The 14,678-nt window shown below is 62.6% G+C and overlaps 2 protein-coding genes across 4 annotated transcripts in view; one reads left to right on the top strand and one right to left on the bottom strand.

The window, feature by feature from the left end:
* Positions 1-1,084: 1,084 nt before the first annotated feature.
* Positions 1,085-5,611, bottom strand: LOC109281027 (uncharacterized). Its single transcript, XM_019478934.2, has 6 exons — positions 3,900-5,611; positions 3,531-3,671; positions 3,308-3,430; positions 2,992-3,102; positions 2,306-2,435; positions 1,085-1,307 (listed from the first exon to the last, which is right to left on the bottom strand). The coding sequence occupies exons 1-6, from the start codon at positions 3,963-3,965 to the stop codon at positions 1,273-1,275; spliced, it is 606 nt and encodes a 201-aa protein (XP_019334479.1). The 5' UTR covers positions 3,966-5,611; the 3' UTR covers positions 1,085-1,272.
* Positions 5,612-6,300: 689 nt separating this feature from the next.
* ZNF687 (zinc finger protein 687) overlaps positions 6,301-14,678 on the top strand; it is a 32,086-nt gene continuing 23,708 nt past the window's right edge. The window contains exon 1 of one of the 3 annotated variants that reach the window (XM_019478967.2): positions 6,301-6,436. The gene's annotated coding sequence lies outside the window, so the exon portion shown is untranslated. Of the gene's footprint in view, positions 6,437-12,177; positions 12,260-14,399; positions 14,677-14,678 lie in introns of those variants that run through there. The other 2 variants (XM_019478968.2, XM_019478969.2) reach the window with 2 other exon arrangements.

Below are 14,678 nucleotides of genomic sequence, written 5' to 3'. Positions count from 1 at the left end.
CTTCTAGGAGTGAGAGACATCAGAGCTGGGCTGGTGCCCACTGTGTTGAAGAGCTGGGTGCTACTGTGGGGGGAGAAAAGGCTCTTTTTGCACCAGGGTCAAGTGATCCCATGGTCTGTACACTGCTTTTGTGTGCACACGTGGCTGACATGGTACATCTGTCTGGTGGAGGTGGTGATAGTGCCAGTGGGGAGCAGCAGTGAAGGGGCAGCAGCCTGGACAGACTGTAGCACATATCATCAACCAGGACCTCGCTGCACATGTAACGTGCTACCATCAGACCAGCCCCAAGTGTGGATGCAGCTCGGATTGTATCTTATTGCCCTTCTCGGGCAGACACAGGTGCATGGGATAAAACTACCTGCACAGGCGGTCGGAGTAGATACTTGCATACGTGTATCTGGATGCATGTCTCCTCTGCAACCCCTATGAGGTGTAGCAGTGGCTTCCTGTCTTGGAGCAGAGATTTGGCTCATGGGCACAGCAAGCAGAACCACTTGCCAGCCTGAGGGAGACGCATTCAAGCAGCCAACACACTTGATGTGACAGATATGGCTTATGGCTAGAGCCCATACCTGAGTGGAAGGGGCACAGTTCAGGTGGGCGCACAGCTGCAATGGTTCCCCAGAGAGGGGTTGTGGCAGCATGGACAAGCTCCAGGTTGGGGTGATGGGGGGGCAGGGGTGAGCGTGGCAGCTTAGCCCAAGCCTTTGGCCTCCATCCAGGCTGGCAGTGTCTATGCCCTCAGGCCGGTCTTGCACAGGAGCTCAGTTGGAAAGATGCTGCCCCTGCAAGGCTGAGGCCGAGAGGCAAGCATGTGCTGCTGGCCGTGTGTCTTCCCTTTGGGTAGGTGTAATCCCCTCATTAGCCCTGAGCACTGCCAGGGCTCCATGCAGGGCAAAGCCCCAGCCTTTTCCCCTGCTGTGGGCTGGAGTCCTTAAAGGGTTCCTCAGCCAACCCACAGCCCCCCTGGCCATGCTGCCCGCCCAATCATTTGTGCCCCACATGGGCCTGCTGGGAGCCCTCTGCTGGGTTCCTGCCCCTCCTGGTGCTGGTGAGGACATGGGTGTTACGGGGACTCGGCTCAGGTGCAGATCTACGTTTATTGCTAGGATTACACTGCAAAGAAACGATGCAAAACCTTGTGCGGCCTCGGCCCCCACAGTTAGGGCCAGGCCCTTGCAAAGATGCGCAGGGTCAGTACTTGTGGATGTGGCTGGAATGGATCCAGCAACTCCAGGCAGCCACGGCCTGGTCCCCTCCCTGCACACGCTAGGCCACCGAGTGCCCATGGTACCGGGGAGATGCTGTGTGGAAACCAAAGAGAAGCTTTAGCCAGCGCCAGGCAAGCCAAGCCCTGTCAAGACCTTGGCGCTGCCTGCCTCTGCTGCAGCAGCCCCACCCAGTCTCCCTTGCATCCACACCAGGGCCCTGGAGGCAACAGGCTCCCTCCCACTGAAGCTAGTGGAGAAACAAATCCGCGTATCTGTGTGGCTGTCCTGCCAGGGGCATCATCTCTGTGCTAGGATGGAAGGGAGACTGGGCTGGCAGGACTCCAGACCAACCACTGCTCTCAGCTGGGCAGGAACCAGCTCAGTCCATGTCTGGCCGACCTGCTCAGGAGAAGGCATAGGGCAGAGACTGCCCCCCCTTTCTGGGGGCCTGCTCCAGCATTGAGCACCCCGGCTTATCACCCTCCCTTTCCCTGGCTGCAGCTTAGGGCTGTAACTCCTGCTGCCATCCCCTATGGGTGGGAGAGGACAGGAGCAAAGGAGAACGACTGCACAGGAGCCCAAGAAAGTGTTCGGAGCCAAGCTGCTACTGCCCAACACACTGCTGGGGAAGCGTGTGCATGTGCGTGTGTGTGCATGACTGAGCATGTGTGTGGCTGTACACATCTGTGTCTGCATGGTTCATAGAATCATAGAAATTAAGGGCTGGAAGGGACCTTGAAAGATCGAGTCCAACCCCCCTGCTCTGGGTAGGAATACTCAGGATGTGCATGTATGTGTGGCTGCACAGGCTTATGTGTGCACAGCTGTGTGCATGTGCACACGTGCATGTGTATGTGTGTGTGTAGCTGCATGGATGCATGTACACGTTACATGCTTGCAAGCTCCTGTTGCAGCTAGGTTCCATTCTCCCCCTTGTCTGCTGCATCCAGGACTTTAAAGCAGCCTGTTCTGGGCCCAGCACCGTGGTGGCCAGGCTGGCGCTGCCCCCTTGCACTGCGGTGTCTGCTGTACAGCCTGGCAGAGGCTGAGCAGCATAACCCCCACATTCCCCCACCAGGATCATGACTCACGTGGGCTGGCTGCCACCAGGTACGTGGGCTTGTTGCTGCAGAGCAGCACAGCCAGGCTGCCCAGGGCCCCTGCGCCCACACTCTGCACGTCCATGCCCATCTCCAGTCCTAGTCCCAGTGTGGCATTGCTCTGTGGGGGGAGCAGAGGGTAAGTGGGGATGGGGGTGACCCCCCTACCCCAAGGCTTGTCCCACTCCTGTCTCCTGGCCCTAGAACCTGCCCCCACCCCAACCCCACGGCCTTTGCCAGGACCCGGCACTCAGCCTGCAAGTGCCCATCCTGCCTCCTTAAGCAGCCGCAGCCACAGCCCCCCTAGGATGGGAGAACCCTCCAGCTTCCAGGCTTGAGCCCATCTGCTGCACCCGGATCGGCTTAGTGGGGACAATAACCAGATCTAGCCTCAGCACTGGAGGCTGGATGGGGGGAGGCTGGCCTGGCTGTGCCCGACTCTCCCATCCCGGGCCCCTTTTGAGGCAGGCTGTGGTGGGGAAAGCCTCTCTCTGTTCAGGACTGCACTCCCCTCCCAGCACTGCCACCCTGCCCTGGGGGACCTGGGTCTCTGCAGGTGCAGAGGAGGCCCTGATGCACCCCCTGGGCCTGGTGACCTATCCCACCCCCATCCCCGACACACAGGGCCGGGTGGGCAGGGGGCTCGGTCTCCCTGCACCTGCCCCCACGGCGGTTACCAGCACAGTCTGGAAGTAGCTCTCCAGTTCCCGGCAGGGTGGCAGCTGCTCCAAGGGGTCCATCTTCTGGCCCACGCAGCCCTCAGGCTGCCCATGGTACAGCATCAGGTGCTGTGGGAGGGACAGGCAGAGGGTCTGTGCTGTGAGACCACCCCCCCAACCAGTCCCCTTCCAGCAGGGCCAGGAGCCATCCCTGCACCCCCCACCCCATCCCAGGTCTCTGGGCAGCTGTCCCACCCCAGAGGTGGCTGCATGTCAGGCCAGGGGGTGGAGCTGGATGCTGGTGCAAGGCTGCCCCAGCCCCCCCGGCACTCACGTTCCTCAGGTCACAGGTGATGCCAGGCGCGGCGCCCCGCTCCCCCAGCTCGCTCAGTGCCAGCAGCAGCGCCGCCTCGTTCTGCACGTGCACCTGGGCTGGCAGGGAGCCGTCAGCGACTCCCTGGGGCGCGGGGAGAGGAGGGGGCATCACACACAGACTCCAGCCTTCCCCTACCGAGCCAGGACTCCCACCCCCCACACACTCCAGCCCCTCGGCCTACCTGGCTGCAGGCAGCTCGGCCCAGGTAGGTGCCCACAAGGACGCCCACAAGGCTGATGGCCAGGGCCAAGACGGCTCCCGCTGTCAGGATCGCCAGCTTGCGGCTGGAGGGTGCGGGCGCCTCCAGGCCCAAGGGCAGAGTCTGGGGGAGAGAGGGAGCCAGTGAGGGGCAGGCAGGGGATGCTGGATGGGGAAACTGAGGCAGGGAGTGAAGCCAAGGTAGGCGCTGGCCCCGGGGGCTCCAGCTGCCCTGCTGGAGTTGCCCACTCCAGCCGTGACGGGCACTAGGTGGGTCCCTGGACCCGGGCAGGGCTCCCAGCTCCAGGGCTGCGACAAGAGCCTGGCCACCTGCCCACCACCCCCTACTCACATACGGGGGGCTCTTGAGCCCCAGCCCCAGGGGCCATGCGTCCAGGCTCTTGTCCTCGGCAGCCATCCCTGCGCAGCCGCCGATGCCCCAGCTCCCCAGGCTGCGGCGGGCATGGGCGTCTTATATCATCACGGGCGCGGAGGGGGCTTCACCTGGGTACAGCATGGCCAATGCAGTGCAGGGCCTCCCCCTGCACCTGCCACGGCCTCAATGGCCCCTTTGTCCTGCCCGTCTCTGGCCCCCCTTGCTGCTGGCACTGACCAACCTCCACTTGCTGGAGACTTGGAGCAGAGCAGGGCGGGGGTTGGAAGCACGTCCTGCCCCAAAGTGGGGTCTGGGGGCTTGGGCCTGTCCCTGGGAGCCCCACCACTGGGCATGTCCCTGGGAGGTCGGTGACTTGCCCAGGGCCACGCGGATGGGCACCAGGCACAGGGGCTGGGAGCAAACGGGTACCCACGTTGGGGGGGATGCTCCATGCATTGCAGGGGGGGTTATATAAAGGGACAGCGCAGCATGAGTCACCCCTCGGCTCCCGCAGCAGCAGGCGACAGAGGCAGCCGGAGCCCCCGCCCCTCCCCAGCCCCTGGCTCAGGCACCGCATTCCAGGCCACTGGGAAAGGAACCTGATCGCCCCCACGCTGGCGAGGCCCTGGGACACAACGGGGCCCTGTGTGCGCCGGCTGCTGTGTCACGCTGCCCCCCCGCAGCAGGCAGCATGGGCGGGGAGGAGGTGCCGGGCGCGGTGGCATAAAGGGGGCGTTGTCTCGGTCCTGTCGCAGGATCCCGGGAGACAGCACTGGCAGTGGCAGCCTCAACCCCTGGGCCCAGCCATTGCTCTGGCCCCGGCGGGTTCCCCGGCACCGAGCTCTCGCCCCAGCAGGGCCCTTGCACCCAGGGCTCTGCCCGCTCAGTCCCCACCGCTGCCCAGAGTGCGGTGCCGCCGCAGTCTCAGACCCGCAGCCACGCACCGAGGAGCCCCGCGGCCCTGCCACCAGCCTCCGGGGTGGCTTTGGCCACATCACTCTGCCTCCCTGAGCCTCAGTTTCCCCTATGGGTACCAGGGGACAGCGATGGCGCTGGTGTCCTCCGTCCCGAGCCTGCAGGTGAAGGATGCCCTAGAGCCGGGGCGGGCATTAAAACTGCTTGCGCCCCACAGCCCGGCCCCCAGGTCACAGAGCCGCTCCGGCCGCTGGGCCACGCTTGGCCCCCGGCCCAGTCCCTCCCCTGCAGCCCGGGGGTTTCTCTGCACATCCGCTCTCAGGCCCACAGATCGGCCACAGCCATGCGGGCCTGGGTCCGATCCCCGCCATCCCAGCCCGGCGCCTCGGGGCTGGGGGGAGCCGGGTTCTGGGCCTCGTGGCACCCCGGTGGGGCCCTTGGGCACGCTGCAGCTTGGCCACCAGCGGGTTTAGGACAGGAAGTGGAGGGGCGGGACCGGGCCAGCACACACTTCCTGCAGGGCTTTGCCCTTCACAGGCCTGGGTAGCAACACTGCCCCCAAAACCCTCTGCGCCAGCTCCCAGCATCCCTTGCGCCCCCCCTCCCAAGCTGCCTGCATATCTGGTGGGCGCTGACGGGCGGGGCCACCGCTGACGTATTGGTTGGCTGGGGGTGTCAGCCAATCACTGCGGCCGGCAGGTGGAAGGCGCCTGTTCATAGGTGGGTAGGAATACGAAGGCGAGGAGTGCAGCCAATGAAGTGGCGCGAGGGCGCTATGAGTGACGGCCACAGCCTCCAATGGGATGCAGCAGGTATTCCTGACTGACGCAGATATCAGCCAATAGGAAATGAAGTCGTGCATGTCCCCCTCCCTCCCTCTCTCTCTCTCTCTCTCTCTCTCTCTCTCGCGCGCGCTCTCTCTCTCGGTGGCCAATGAGGCTCGAAGGGGCGGGGCCATGTTCCTGGCCTGCATGCCGCCAGTCATTAGTTTGCTGTGGGCGGGACAATCCCTGAGTGACAACCACTCCAGCTAATGGAAAATGGGGACAGCCCTCCAATGGCATCCCTCAACCAATGAGACTTCCCGCGCCTATCTGCCACCTCATCCAATAGTAATATAGCAGGTCGCTTGCTTGCTGATTGACAGGCTCTTTGACCAACAGATACGAGGAACATTACGTGAGAGACAGTTGGTCTGGCCAATGAGACGGAGAGGATGAGTTGATTGACAGGCATTCTGACTAATGGAGTAAGAGGTCATAGAGGGCGTTTCCAAACGGCGGGCCAATGGCAGAGCAAACAGGCCGGCCGCACCCCCTTGAGTGGCAGCCAGCCCGCCCAATGAAAGGAGGGGCCAGGCCGGCGGGCGCTGCCTCCCAGTCCTTGCCCCTCTAACCAATGTGGAGTGGACGTTTCGGAGCGGCAGCTGCGCGCGCCAATGAAAAACAAGCGGGCGGGGACCGCCCCGCGAGTGGCATCTCCGGCAGCCAATGGGGCGCGGGGAGCCGCGGAGAGGGAAGCAGGAAGTAGCTAAGGAGGAGCAGCCGCAGCGGGGCCGGGATCGGGGCCTCCTCGGCCGGGTGCGGCGGCGGGACCAGGTAGGGGCCGCGCCCGCGACCCCCCGCCCCCGGCCCGGGCTCCCCCGCGTCTCTCCGCCTCCTGACCCGGGCCTGTCTGCGAACCCCTCGGGGGCTCCTGCCAGCGCCGCTCCGGGGAGGGGCCGGCTGCCCCCGGCGGAGACGGGGCCGGGGCCAGGCCTCGCCCCCCACCGCGGGCTGTGTCGGGGCCAGGCCGGCGGCTCCCGCGAGCAGCCCCCCAGCTCCGGCGAGGGCTGTCGGCCGGGCGGGGCTGCTCCCGGGGCGGCGGCAGAGCGGGGTCGTCGGGCAGCCGCGATGTTGGTTTTTGGGGACACCTGAACGGGGGGAGGGGGGGCTGCTTCTCGCAGCCTCTGGGCGCAGCGCCCTTCTCCGGGCAGCGGGCAGCGGCCCTGGAAGCCGCGGAGGACAGTTTTCCCACCCGCGTAGTTGGTCTGATCGGGGTATCGCGGGACCCAGCCCCGCCGCGCGTGGCCCCTGATCCCCCCCTGGGCCGCCCGAGGCGGCAGGACGCGGAGGTTTGCGTCGGACTCTGCGCTCGCCCGGTGCCCGGCCCGGCTGCTTCGTCAGGGCATCTCCAGGAGTCGGCAGATGGTCGGGGCTTAATTGAGCTGGACGTGCGTGTGGGACGTCATCGCTCCCTGGCCGGGGTGTGTCGTCTCCGGGGCCGAGCAGCGGGGGGTCGCATTGATTTCCGTCTTCCTTGGATCCTCCAACCTGTTGCTTCGGGGATCGCGGCTTTGGCGTCGGGGGACGGCCCAGGCTGCTCTTTGTCTGGTCGTGCTGTGACCGTCGTGTCCCTCGCTGGCGGCCGGGGGAGGAAGCGGAGGCTGTGCCGCGGGCGTCTGCAGGAGCCGGGACTCCCGGGTTGCAGCGCCAGCTCTGGGTTTTGGAGGCAGGGTAGGAAGCCCTGTTCCCCTGAAGTGGGGCGGAAAGCGGCACAGGGCGCCTTGGAGACTGGCTGGGTCGGAGAGCCTGAGGTTTGCAGGCACCAGCCTGCTGCGTCCGATGGGTAGAGGCTTTAAAGACCTGTGTTTTCACTCCTATTTTCTTGCCCTCAATGTTATTCTTGCCCCCGTTTTCTTCCCCAGCAAGACCTGCGGAAACAGGAGGGGGCACTGACCACCCTTGGCTCGTTAGTGAAGCATGTCTGTGATGGCAGTGCTTGTTCATTAGGGGTAATGAGGTCCTGCCCAGCACCCTAGATCCCCTCCCCAAGTGTTTTACCAGTGGAAGCAGCGTCCTTGCCCCCATTGTACAAGTGGGGAACCCAAGGTGCAGGGAGGTGGAGCAGATTGCTTATTGTCACCCACCAGAGTTAGGATTCGAACCCTGTGCCAGCTTTGTGCTCTGGCTGTTAGCCCAGGCTGACTCCCTCAGCTGGGCTGGGTCCACTGTGCTCCTCTCAAGCAGGGGCCTGAAGACCTTGATAGACTGGGTCACTATACCCATTTTACAGGCTGGGAAACTGAGGCTGTGTGACTGTAGATGGTCATAATTGCTGATCTCTGTGCACGCCCAGCCTGTTTGCAGGGTGTAGGGAGAGGCCACTGTTGCTGCCCCCCAGAGCCGTCTTTCTTGTACCACCACCAGGCTGGCCTGTCAGCAGCACCAGGGCTGGGCAGACCCAAGCATTTGGGCTGGTGGGAGGGGTTACGCCGTAGAGCTCCCAGTGGGAGCGCAGCTTAACCCAGATCCCTGTCGGCACGTGCTGGTGGGGGCTGACCTAGGCAAGCATGCGGTGAGGGCAGTTGGGGGGCACGAGGCAGCACCGCTTTAACCAGTCACCACCTTTGCCCTGCACCACTGCATCCCATTGCTGCCGGGACATGGGAGTACTGGGTTTGGCAGCCCCCGTGGGGCCCAGCCCTTGAGCCAGCACCACCTCTGGGCTCTTGCCTCAGCTCCTGTTCAGGTGCTCCCACGCTCCAGCTGCTCAGGCCATGGTGTGTGTCCCGCTCCCCAGTAACAAAAGGGCTGTGCTGTGGATATAGTGGTGTTTGTGGGGGTGGGAGGAGTCCTATCCCTGCCCTTCCCAGCTCTGCCAGGGACACTTGTTGCTTGTCAGGCCAGAGAACAGGACAGCTCCTATTTAAGAGCATCCTTAGGTCTGGCCTTGTGCTGGGGGTTATTTCTTGCCAGTCTGATCCCAGTTGCTTCTACTGGGGGAGTGACTCCTCCCTCCAGCACGGGGACAGCTCGGCTGGGCTGCCTTTGGGCCTGCTTCTTGAGATGTGCCTGAGGCCATGCCAGCACCTGGGGCTGTAGGCCTGTAATTGCCCTGGGAGAGGTAAATGGCACAGCTCCCAAGGGCCACGTGAGGCCTATGGTCTCTCCTGGGGCTGCTTCTCCATTAGGAGAGGGGGTTTGCAAATGCAGTTGACTGCAAACTGCCTGCCTTGGAGCTTGCCCGGGATGGCACGTGCATTGTGAGCTGGACCACGGTTGGCTGTACTGGGTAAGATCAAGAGTCCAATGGACCCAGACTGGATCTGGGTGGCCGGGGGTTCTTCATGGGCTGGCAGCAGCTGAAGCAGGTCTGCATTTGTGTGCTGGCATCGTGTCCATCGGGGTCTCGGTGCTCCCACAATATTCAGAGGACTGAATCCTGGCTGGTCAGATCCTGCTTGCAAGTCCCTGGGCTTAGTCCTTGTGTGGACACTCTCATTTTGGGATAAAAGGCCACGCCAGGGCTAGCACCCTGCTGCTTATTCCCCGTAAGGACAGTGGTTTGGTTGGCCTTGCCTTGGCCCCTGTGCTGGATGTGTGCCTGGAAAACCATGCTGCCTAGGAGGGGGGTGTCCTGGTGGTGTCTCCAGCTCAGCCAGACCTCCACTGAAGCCAGGAGCCTTCCCTCCTGCCCTGGGGGCCTGGAAGTGGGCACATTGAGATGGTAATGCGGGAGGGGCAGCAGGAAGGAACACAATGGCTGGCCCATCCCATGCATAATAGCTAAGCCCTGGTAGCCCTGGAGAGAGCAATCAGCCCCCAGTGGTTTCAGATGGCTGGTCAAGGCGGGGCAGGATCCAGGTGCCCCCAAGCCACAGAAAGGCCCTGCCCCAGCTCTGGGGCAGGCCAGGCAGCGGAGGCGCAGATTCCACCTGGCTGAATTAATGATTAAGCTCTGGAAGAGCCTCAGTCGTGGCTCTTTTGCTGTGGATGAGGCCTTCCAGTTCTCAGCAAGAAATTCCTCCAGCGCGGAGGCAACTAGGCCCGTGGGAGGACTCTAGGGGAGGGTGGGGGCTTTATCGCGGCTGCACCGTGTCCTTGCCCTCCTTCCTGGAGGAGGGTTTTGGTCTCTGGATCTCTGCCCACAGCTGGGGGGCAAGCGGGGAGCGTGGGCTGAGCCTGGCCCCAGGAGTCAGCGCTTCCTCTGGGATGGGACGGGGGAGCCGTGTGCTCAGTTATCGCAGAGCCGGGCTCAGAGCCAGGGCAGGCAGGGATGGGGACATGGGCAGGAGCTGTGCGGGGCAGGACTAGGGGAGGAAAGGGGTCCCTGAAGGGGGCTGAGGAAGGGCTGCAGCGTGGGGCGCACCCACTGCCCCACCAGCAAGGCAGGACACGGTGATGAGTCCTGTCTTGCGCTGAGCTGTGCCAGGCCACTTGGTGTGGCACGGGGGGTCTGTGCAGCCCATCTGTCAGGGGCTGCGTCCCTTCTGCGCAGTGTCTCCGTGTCGTGAGAGCTCTAACGGCTGAAATGTGCCTTGGGCTGAACCCCAAGGACTAGGGCAGCCACCTCCTCCCAGATCCAGCCCTGGCCACATGTCTTGGAAAGACACTGGGGACACCAGCATAGCTCTTGGGGCAGATCCATCACCATTCGAAATGCCATCTGTGTGCCCCGGCCCTGCAGCGAAGTAGTTGGCACTGCTGGCTGCATCCCATGCTTCAGGGGTACCCGTGGTTCTCCAGCTCCTTCTGGAGAGGCTGGTGCACGAGCCTTTACTGAGCCATCAGCCTGCGGGAGCCTGACGCAGGGGCCCTGGGCCGCGTGTTGAGTTTCTCAGAGATGCCAACCCCACCTGCTGACCAAATGCCACGCCGGGTGTCTTGGAGAAGCCAGCTTCTTGCCCTGCCCTAACCCCCTCCCTGGCTCACCCCCTCTCAATGCCTGTGCCTCTGCTCTGCCATCTGTAACCTTCTGTAAGACTCTGCTCTTGTCCTTCGTCGCTGGGAGTTGAGCTTTCGTGGAAGGCTCCCAGCGCCCATCCATCTCGGTTGGATGCACCGTGCAGGCTGACCGGAGCCCCAGGCTGAGTCTTGCTGGGCAGGGCCTGGGTTGTTGGGTGGTGGGGAAAATGCTCTGCTGCTGATTTGCTGGGGGCAAGGTGAGAGCCTGGGTATTCGGTCGCAGGGCAGGGACATATAGGGCAAGGGAGCTGGGAGAAATGCTGGGTAAGGCGTTGGGGCACCTGGGTTCTCTTCCTAGCTTGGCTACTTACTGCATGGCTGCAATCCAGTGCCTACCTCAGTTTCCCCCCCTGTGAAATGGGGCTAATTCTTCCCTCTGAGCTGGGGATCGCAAGGAGCTTTGAGGGGCTGGGCCTGGCTGGATCTGGGGACAAGTGGCAGCTTCAGCGTTGAGACATGGGAGACAACAGGTTAACTGGCAAAGCAGGCACTCATGAGGGCTGGGGGAGGGGGGCATTTGCTTGGCTCCAGCACCTGCTGAGTCCCTTTGTTCCCAGTTTACTTTGACAATGTCTGCCCCTAATGGCTCCAGCAGCCCCAGTCAGGTGAGTACATGGCTAGGGGGGCACCTATAGTCCCTGCTGCTGTTGGTGGGAGGGGGTTTCCCTTGAGACATTTTAGGAATCCTCAAGCACTTATTTCAAGCTAGCCCCAGCCCTGTCTTGCCCTGGGTTTTCTTAGCACCTTGGCTAATGTCTCAGGGATCCTGTCCCTGCCTTGCAACAGCCCAGGGAAACTGAGGCACAGGGGTGTGTTCATTTAGATCCTACCTCCGCCTTGTGACTCCCCAGTGTTGCAGCAGGGGAAATTGAGGCACAGGCTCATAGCTTGAAGGCCTGGCTGGGAAAACCAGGCCAGAGCTTCTCCCTGCTGTCGCCTGGCCCTTATCCACCTGCCCCAGTGAATTTGGAGCCAGGCTGTTTCAGAGCAGCCTCACCCAGGGGCAGAGCTTCCTCCCCCCCAGTCCTGCACAGACGGTCTGGCCCTGATCCTGCAAAGGGGCCTTGGGAAGGTCTGATGTGACTGGCACCCAGATACTGCCATGTGCTGGGGGACAGGATGAGGCCCTGGCTGGCTGGACCTCCCCCCCCGGAGTGCACTGGTGGCAAAGGAGCTGTCTCCTCCCAGTCCTGGAGACCTCGGCCTGGCAGATCCACCGGACCTCCACCCCCTCCCCGTTTAAGCAGCAGCCTCGGATCACTGGATGGCCGCCCTGGCTCGCCGCATGGCTGCCCAGCTCGCCGGCTGGCCCCGCCGCGGCCCTGGCTCCCAGCATTGGCAGATGGCAAGGGAAGGCGGGGCTCCGCCCGCTAATTAGCTGGTGTTGCTGGGGGCAAGGCAGAGAGGGGGTGGCAGGGCTCGGGTATTCCTGCCTCCGGAGCCAGCACAGTGGTGACCACTGCCCAGCGCCGGCCCCCCCTCCCCAGCACCGGCTGCGGCCTCCCCTCCCACTGCAGCTGTCCCTGCCCTCCTCATGTCACACGGGGTGCTGGTTCTTGTCTAACCGGCCTGCCTTTCTGTCATCTCCCCCCCCTTTCTCCATCCCTCCCCAGCAGCCCTGCATCCATGTGAAACCTGAGCCTGCTCCAGCCCTGCCCCTTGGCTCCACTCCTCCACCAGGCTCCTCTCCATAAGGTTAGTACTGCCCGGGCTCCATGGCTGGCTCCGCGATGGGGACCGTGCCGCTCCCCGGCCTGGCTCTGAGCGAAGTCTCCTGGGAGCTAGCGTGCGCTGGGGAGGCGGTGGGCAATGCTGTGGGGAAGGGGCCGTGGGGGGATTGTGGGGGCTGGAGGAAGGTGAAGGTGCTTTGTGGAGTTTGAGGGGCAACGGCAACAAAACTACACCCTGGGTTTGCAAAGCCAGGGTCTTCTCTCTGCCGCACGATGTGGGGTGATGTCCTGGCCTGTCCCCAGCTCTGCCCCTGCATGTCCTCAGTCAGCTCCCCCTTCCCTTAATTGGGGAAGGCCTGCTTCCAAGTGGGTTTTGGAGCTTGTCTTTGCATCTCCCAGTGAAAGCTGCTCCTCCTACCCCAGGCTGCATCTTCTTCCCTGGATCCCTTCATCCCTCTTGCATTCAGTGAAACAACTGCGGTTCCAGGAAGGAGGAAGGGTGATTTGTGGGGCAACTTGTGGAGCCTGCGAGCTGCCCGGCAGGGCTCCCACGCAGATGCTCTCCCGTGTTCCCGGAGATGCCGGCCTAGGTGTGGCCCAGTGCAGGGAGCGAAGCATGCTGGAAGCTGACAGAGGGAGGCAGAGCTGGAAAACAACCAGCTTGCAGCACACACGGGCGCTCGGACGCCCGGCTTCTCTTGCCAGCTTGGCCTGGCCTGGTAACTGGGTGCAGACGAGGCCCCATGCTAGCCCCACCAGAGTACAAGTACCTGGCAGAGGGCGAGCTGGGTAGTTCTGCATATCTAGCCTAGATGGGCGATAGCTAGTTCTGCACCTCAAAGGTACCTGTGTGTGGTGGGAGGGAGAAGACTGACTGCCAAATGGTCACGGCCTCCACAGTGCCATCTGCAAGTGGTGTTTTGCTGGGGAGGTGAATGCCGCCTCGGGATCCGCACACACGCGCGCTGCCGCGGAGGATGGGTTTCTAATAAGCTGACAGCCGCACAGCCTGTATTTACCGAGCCACCGATCCTTCCTTCGGATCTGTTAATGGGAGGCTGGCAGGCTAATGATGTCTTTTAAAGGATCTCTTCCCCTCTCCAAGATGGGTGGGTTTTGGGGGGTTTTGTCTCTGGGTTTGTTTGGGGGTTTTTGAGGGGGTGGTGGCTTCTGCTCCCTTCAGACAGTCAGGTGACACGGTTCCCTCTCCCTTGCTGTTTGTTCAGGTTGCTTCTGGCTTCCCTGCATTTTCCCTCCAAGCACAATGGGTCTTGGAGACCCCAAGCTGGGGGAGAAGGCCGTCAGAAGGGCTCTTTGCATCTTATTTCTGTTTCTAGGGGCTGGCCCAGGTGCTTGGGGGGTGGTGAATCCATGCCCTGCAGGGCACCCCCTCACCCCCCCACAAGGGAAACAGCTCCCTGCATTTAAAAAAAAAAAAAAAATGGGGGGGGGCAGTTCCAGTTAAATCGGCCCTTTTAAAGTGCTCAAAGCACTGGTTTTGGTTGCAAAGGAAACCCGCCACTTCCCCCCACCCCTTTTTTTTTATCTGAATGATCTCAAACCACGAAATCTAGGTCCCAGTGCTGCAAAGCAGCGAGTGCAACATTGTTTTTTGGGGGTTTGTTTTTCTTTCTGACCTCACAGTCATGTGTTGGGCAAGGCAGGATCTGAGTGTAGGGGGCCCAAGGTGGCCTGGGGACTTCCTATGCCCAGGCTGAGCTTGGCACGCCTGTTGCCAGTGACTTTTTCAACCCCCCAGCCCCTTGCTTGCAGGGGTGTTGTCAGCAGCTGGGAATCATGCTGACAATTAGCACCGATGTTCCCTGCAAGCACAGCTTCCAGGGGGCTTTGCCCCTGGGAGAGCGGGGATGGGAGCAGGCGATGGACAGTCGCCAGTTGCCAGCAGCAGCGTGGGGACTGGGGCAGGGGCAAGGGAAGGCACAAAGGCTGGAGAAGCAGAGCCAGGTGCTCCAGGCCCCGCGTGGCTGCAATTCCTCCCCCACCTGCTCAAGGTCTTGTGAAGATTGTCTGCTCCAGCCTTGGCCCCAGGTCCCTGCTGGCAGGGAGATTATATAACACCTGGCACTACTTTTGCTCATTAAAAACAGTTGCTCTCGCTGGGCCGACAAAGGCTGAGGCTTTTTAGCAAGGGATTGGCTATAAATATAGCACCAGGAGCTATGGCATGGAGCGAGCTCCCTGGCTCTGCTGTCTGGGGCCAGTAGGACTGTCTCTATCTAGCCCCAGGGGCCCCCCCTCCTCTGCCGGCGTGGCTCAGGGGAGGCCACGCGCCGCAGGCCTGCGAGCCGGAGGGGACAGCGCCAGGCTTTGTCAAAGGTTTCCTCTGTGCCTCGGAAGCTAATCCACTCGGGTCATGTGATTCTCCGGAGCTCGGCCGTTCCCGGCAGCCCTGGACGCTGCGACAGGCAGGGCTGAAGGCCTGT

The sequence above is a fragment of the Alligator mississippiensis genome, chromosome 15 (genome assembly GCF_030867095.1).
Source record: "Alligator mississippiensis isolate rAllMis1 chromosome 15, rAllMis1, whole genome shotgun sequence".
Taxonomy (NCBI): domain Eukaryota; kingdom Metazoa; phylum Chordata; order Crocodylia; family Alligatoridae; genus Alligator; species Alligator mississippiensis.
This window is presented reverse-complemented; position numbering and strand designations above follow the sequence as displayed.

Bases quoted from the DNA above. Each gene is read 5' to 3' on its own strand.
- LOC109281027 (XM_019478934.2), bottom strand. From the start codon at position 3,965: ATGGCTGCCGAGGACAAGAGCCTGGACGCATGGCCCCTGGGGCTGGGG. The intron at 3,672-3,899 runs GTGAGTAGGGGG...TCTCTCCCCCAG, and splicing joins GGCTCAAGAGCCCCCCGTAT to ACTCTGCCCTTGGGCCTGGA. The intron at 3,103-3,307 runs GTGAGTGCCGGG...TCCCTCCCACAG, and splicing joins TCACCTGTGACCTGAGGAAC to CACCTGATGCTGTACCATGG.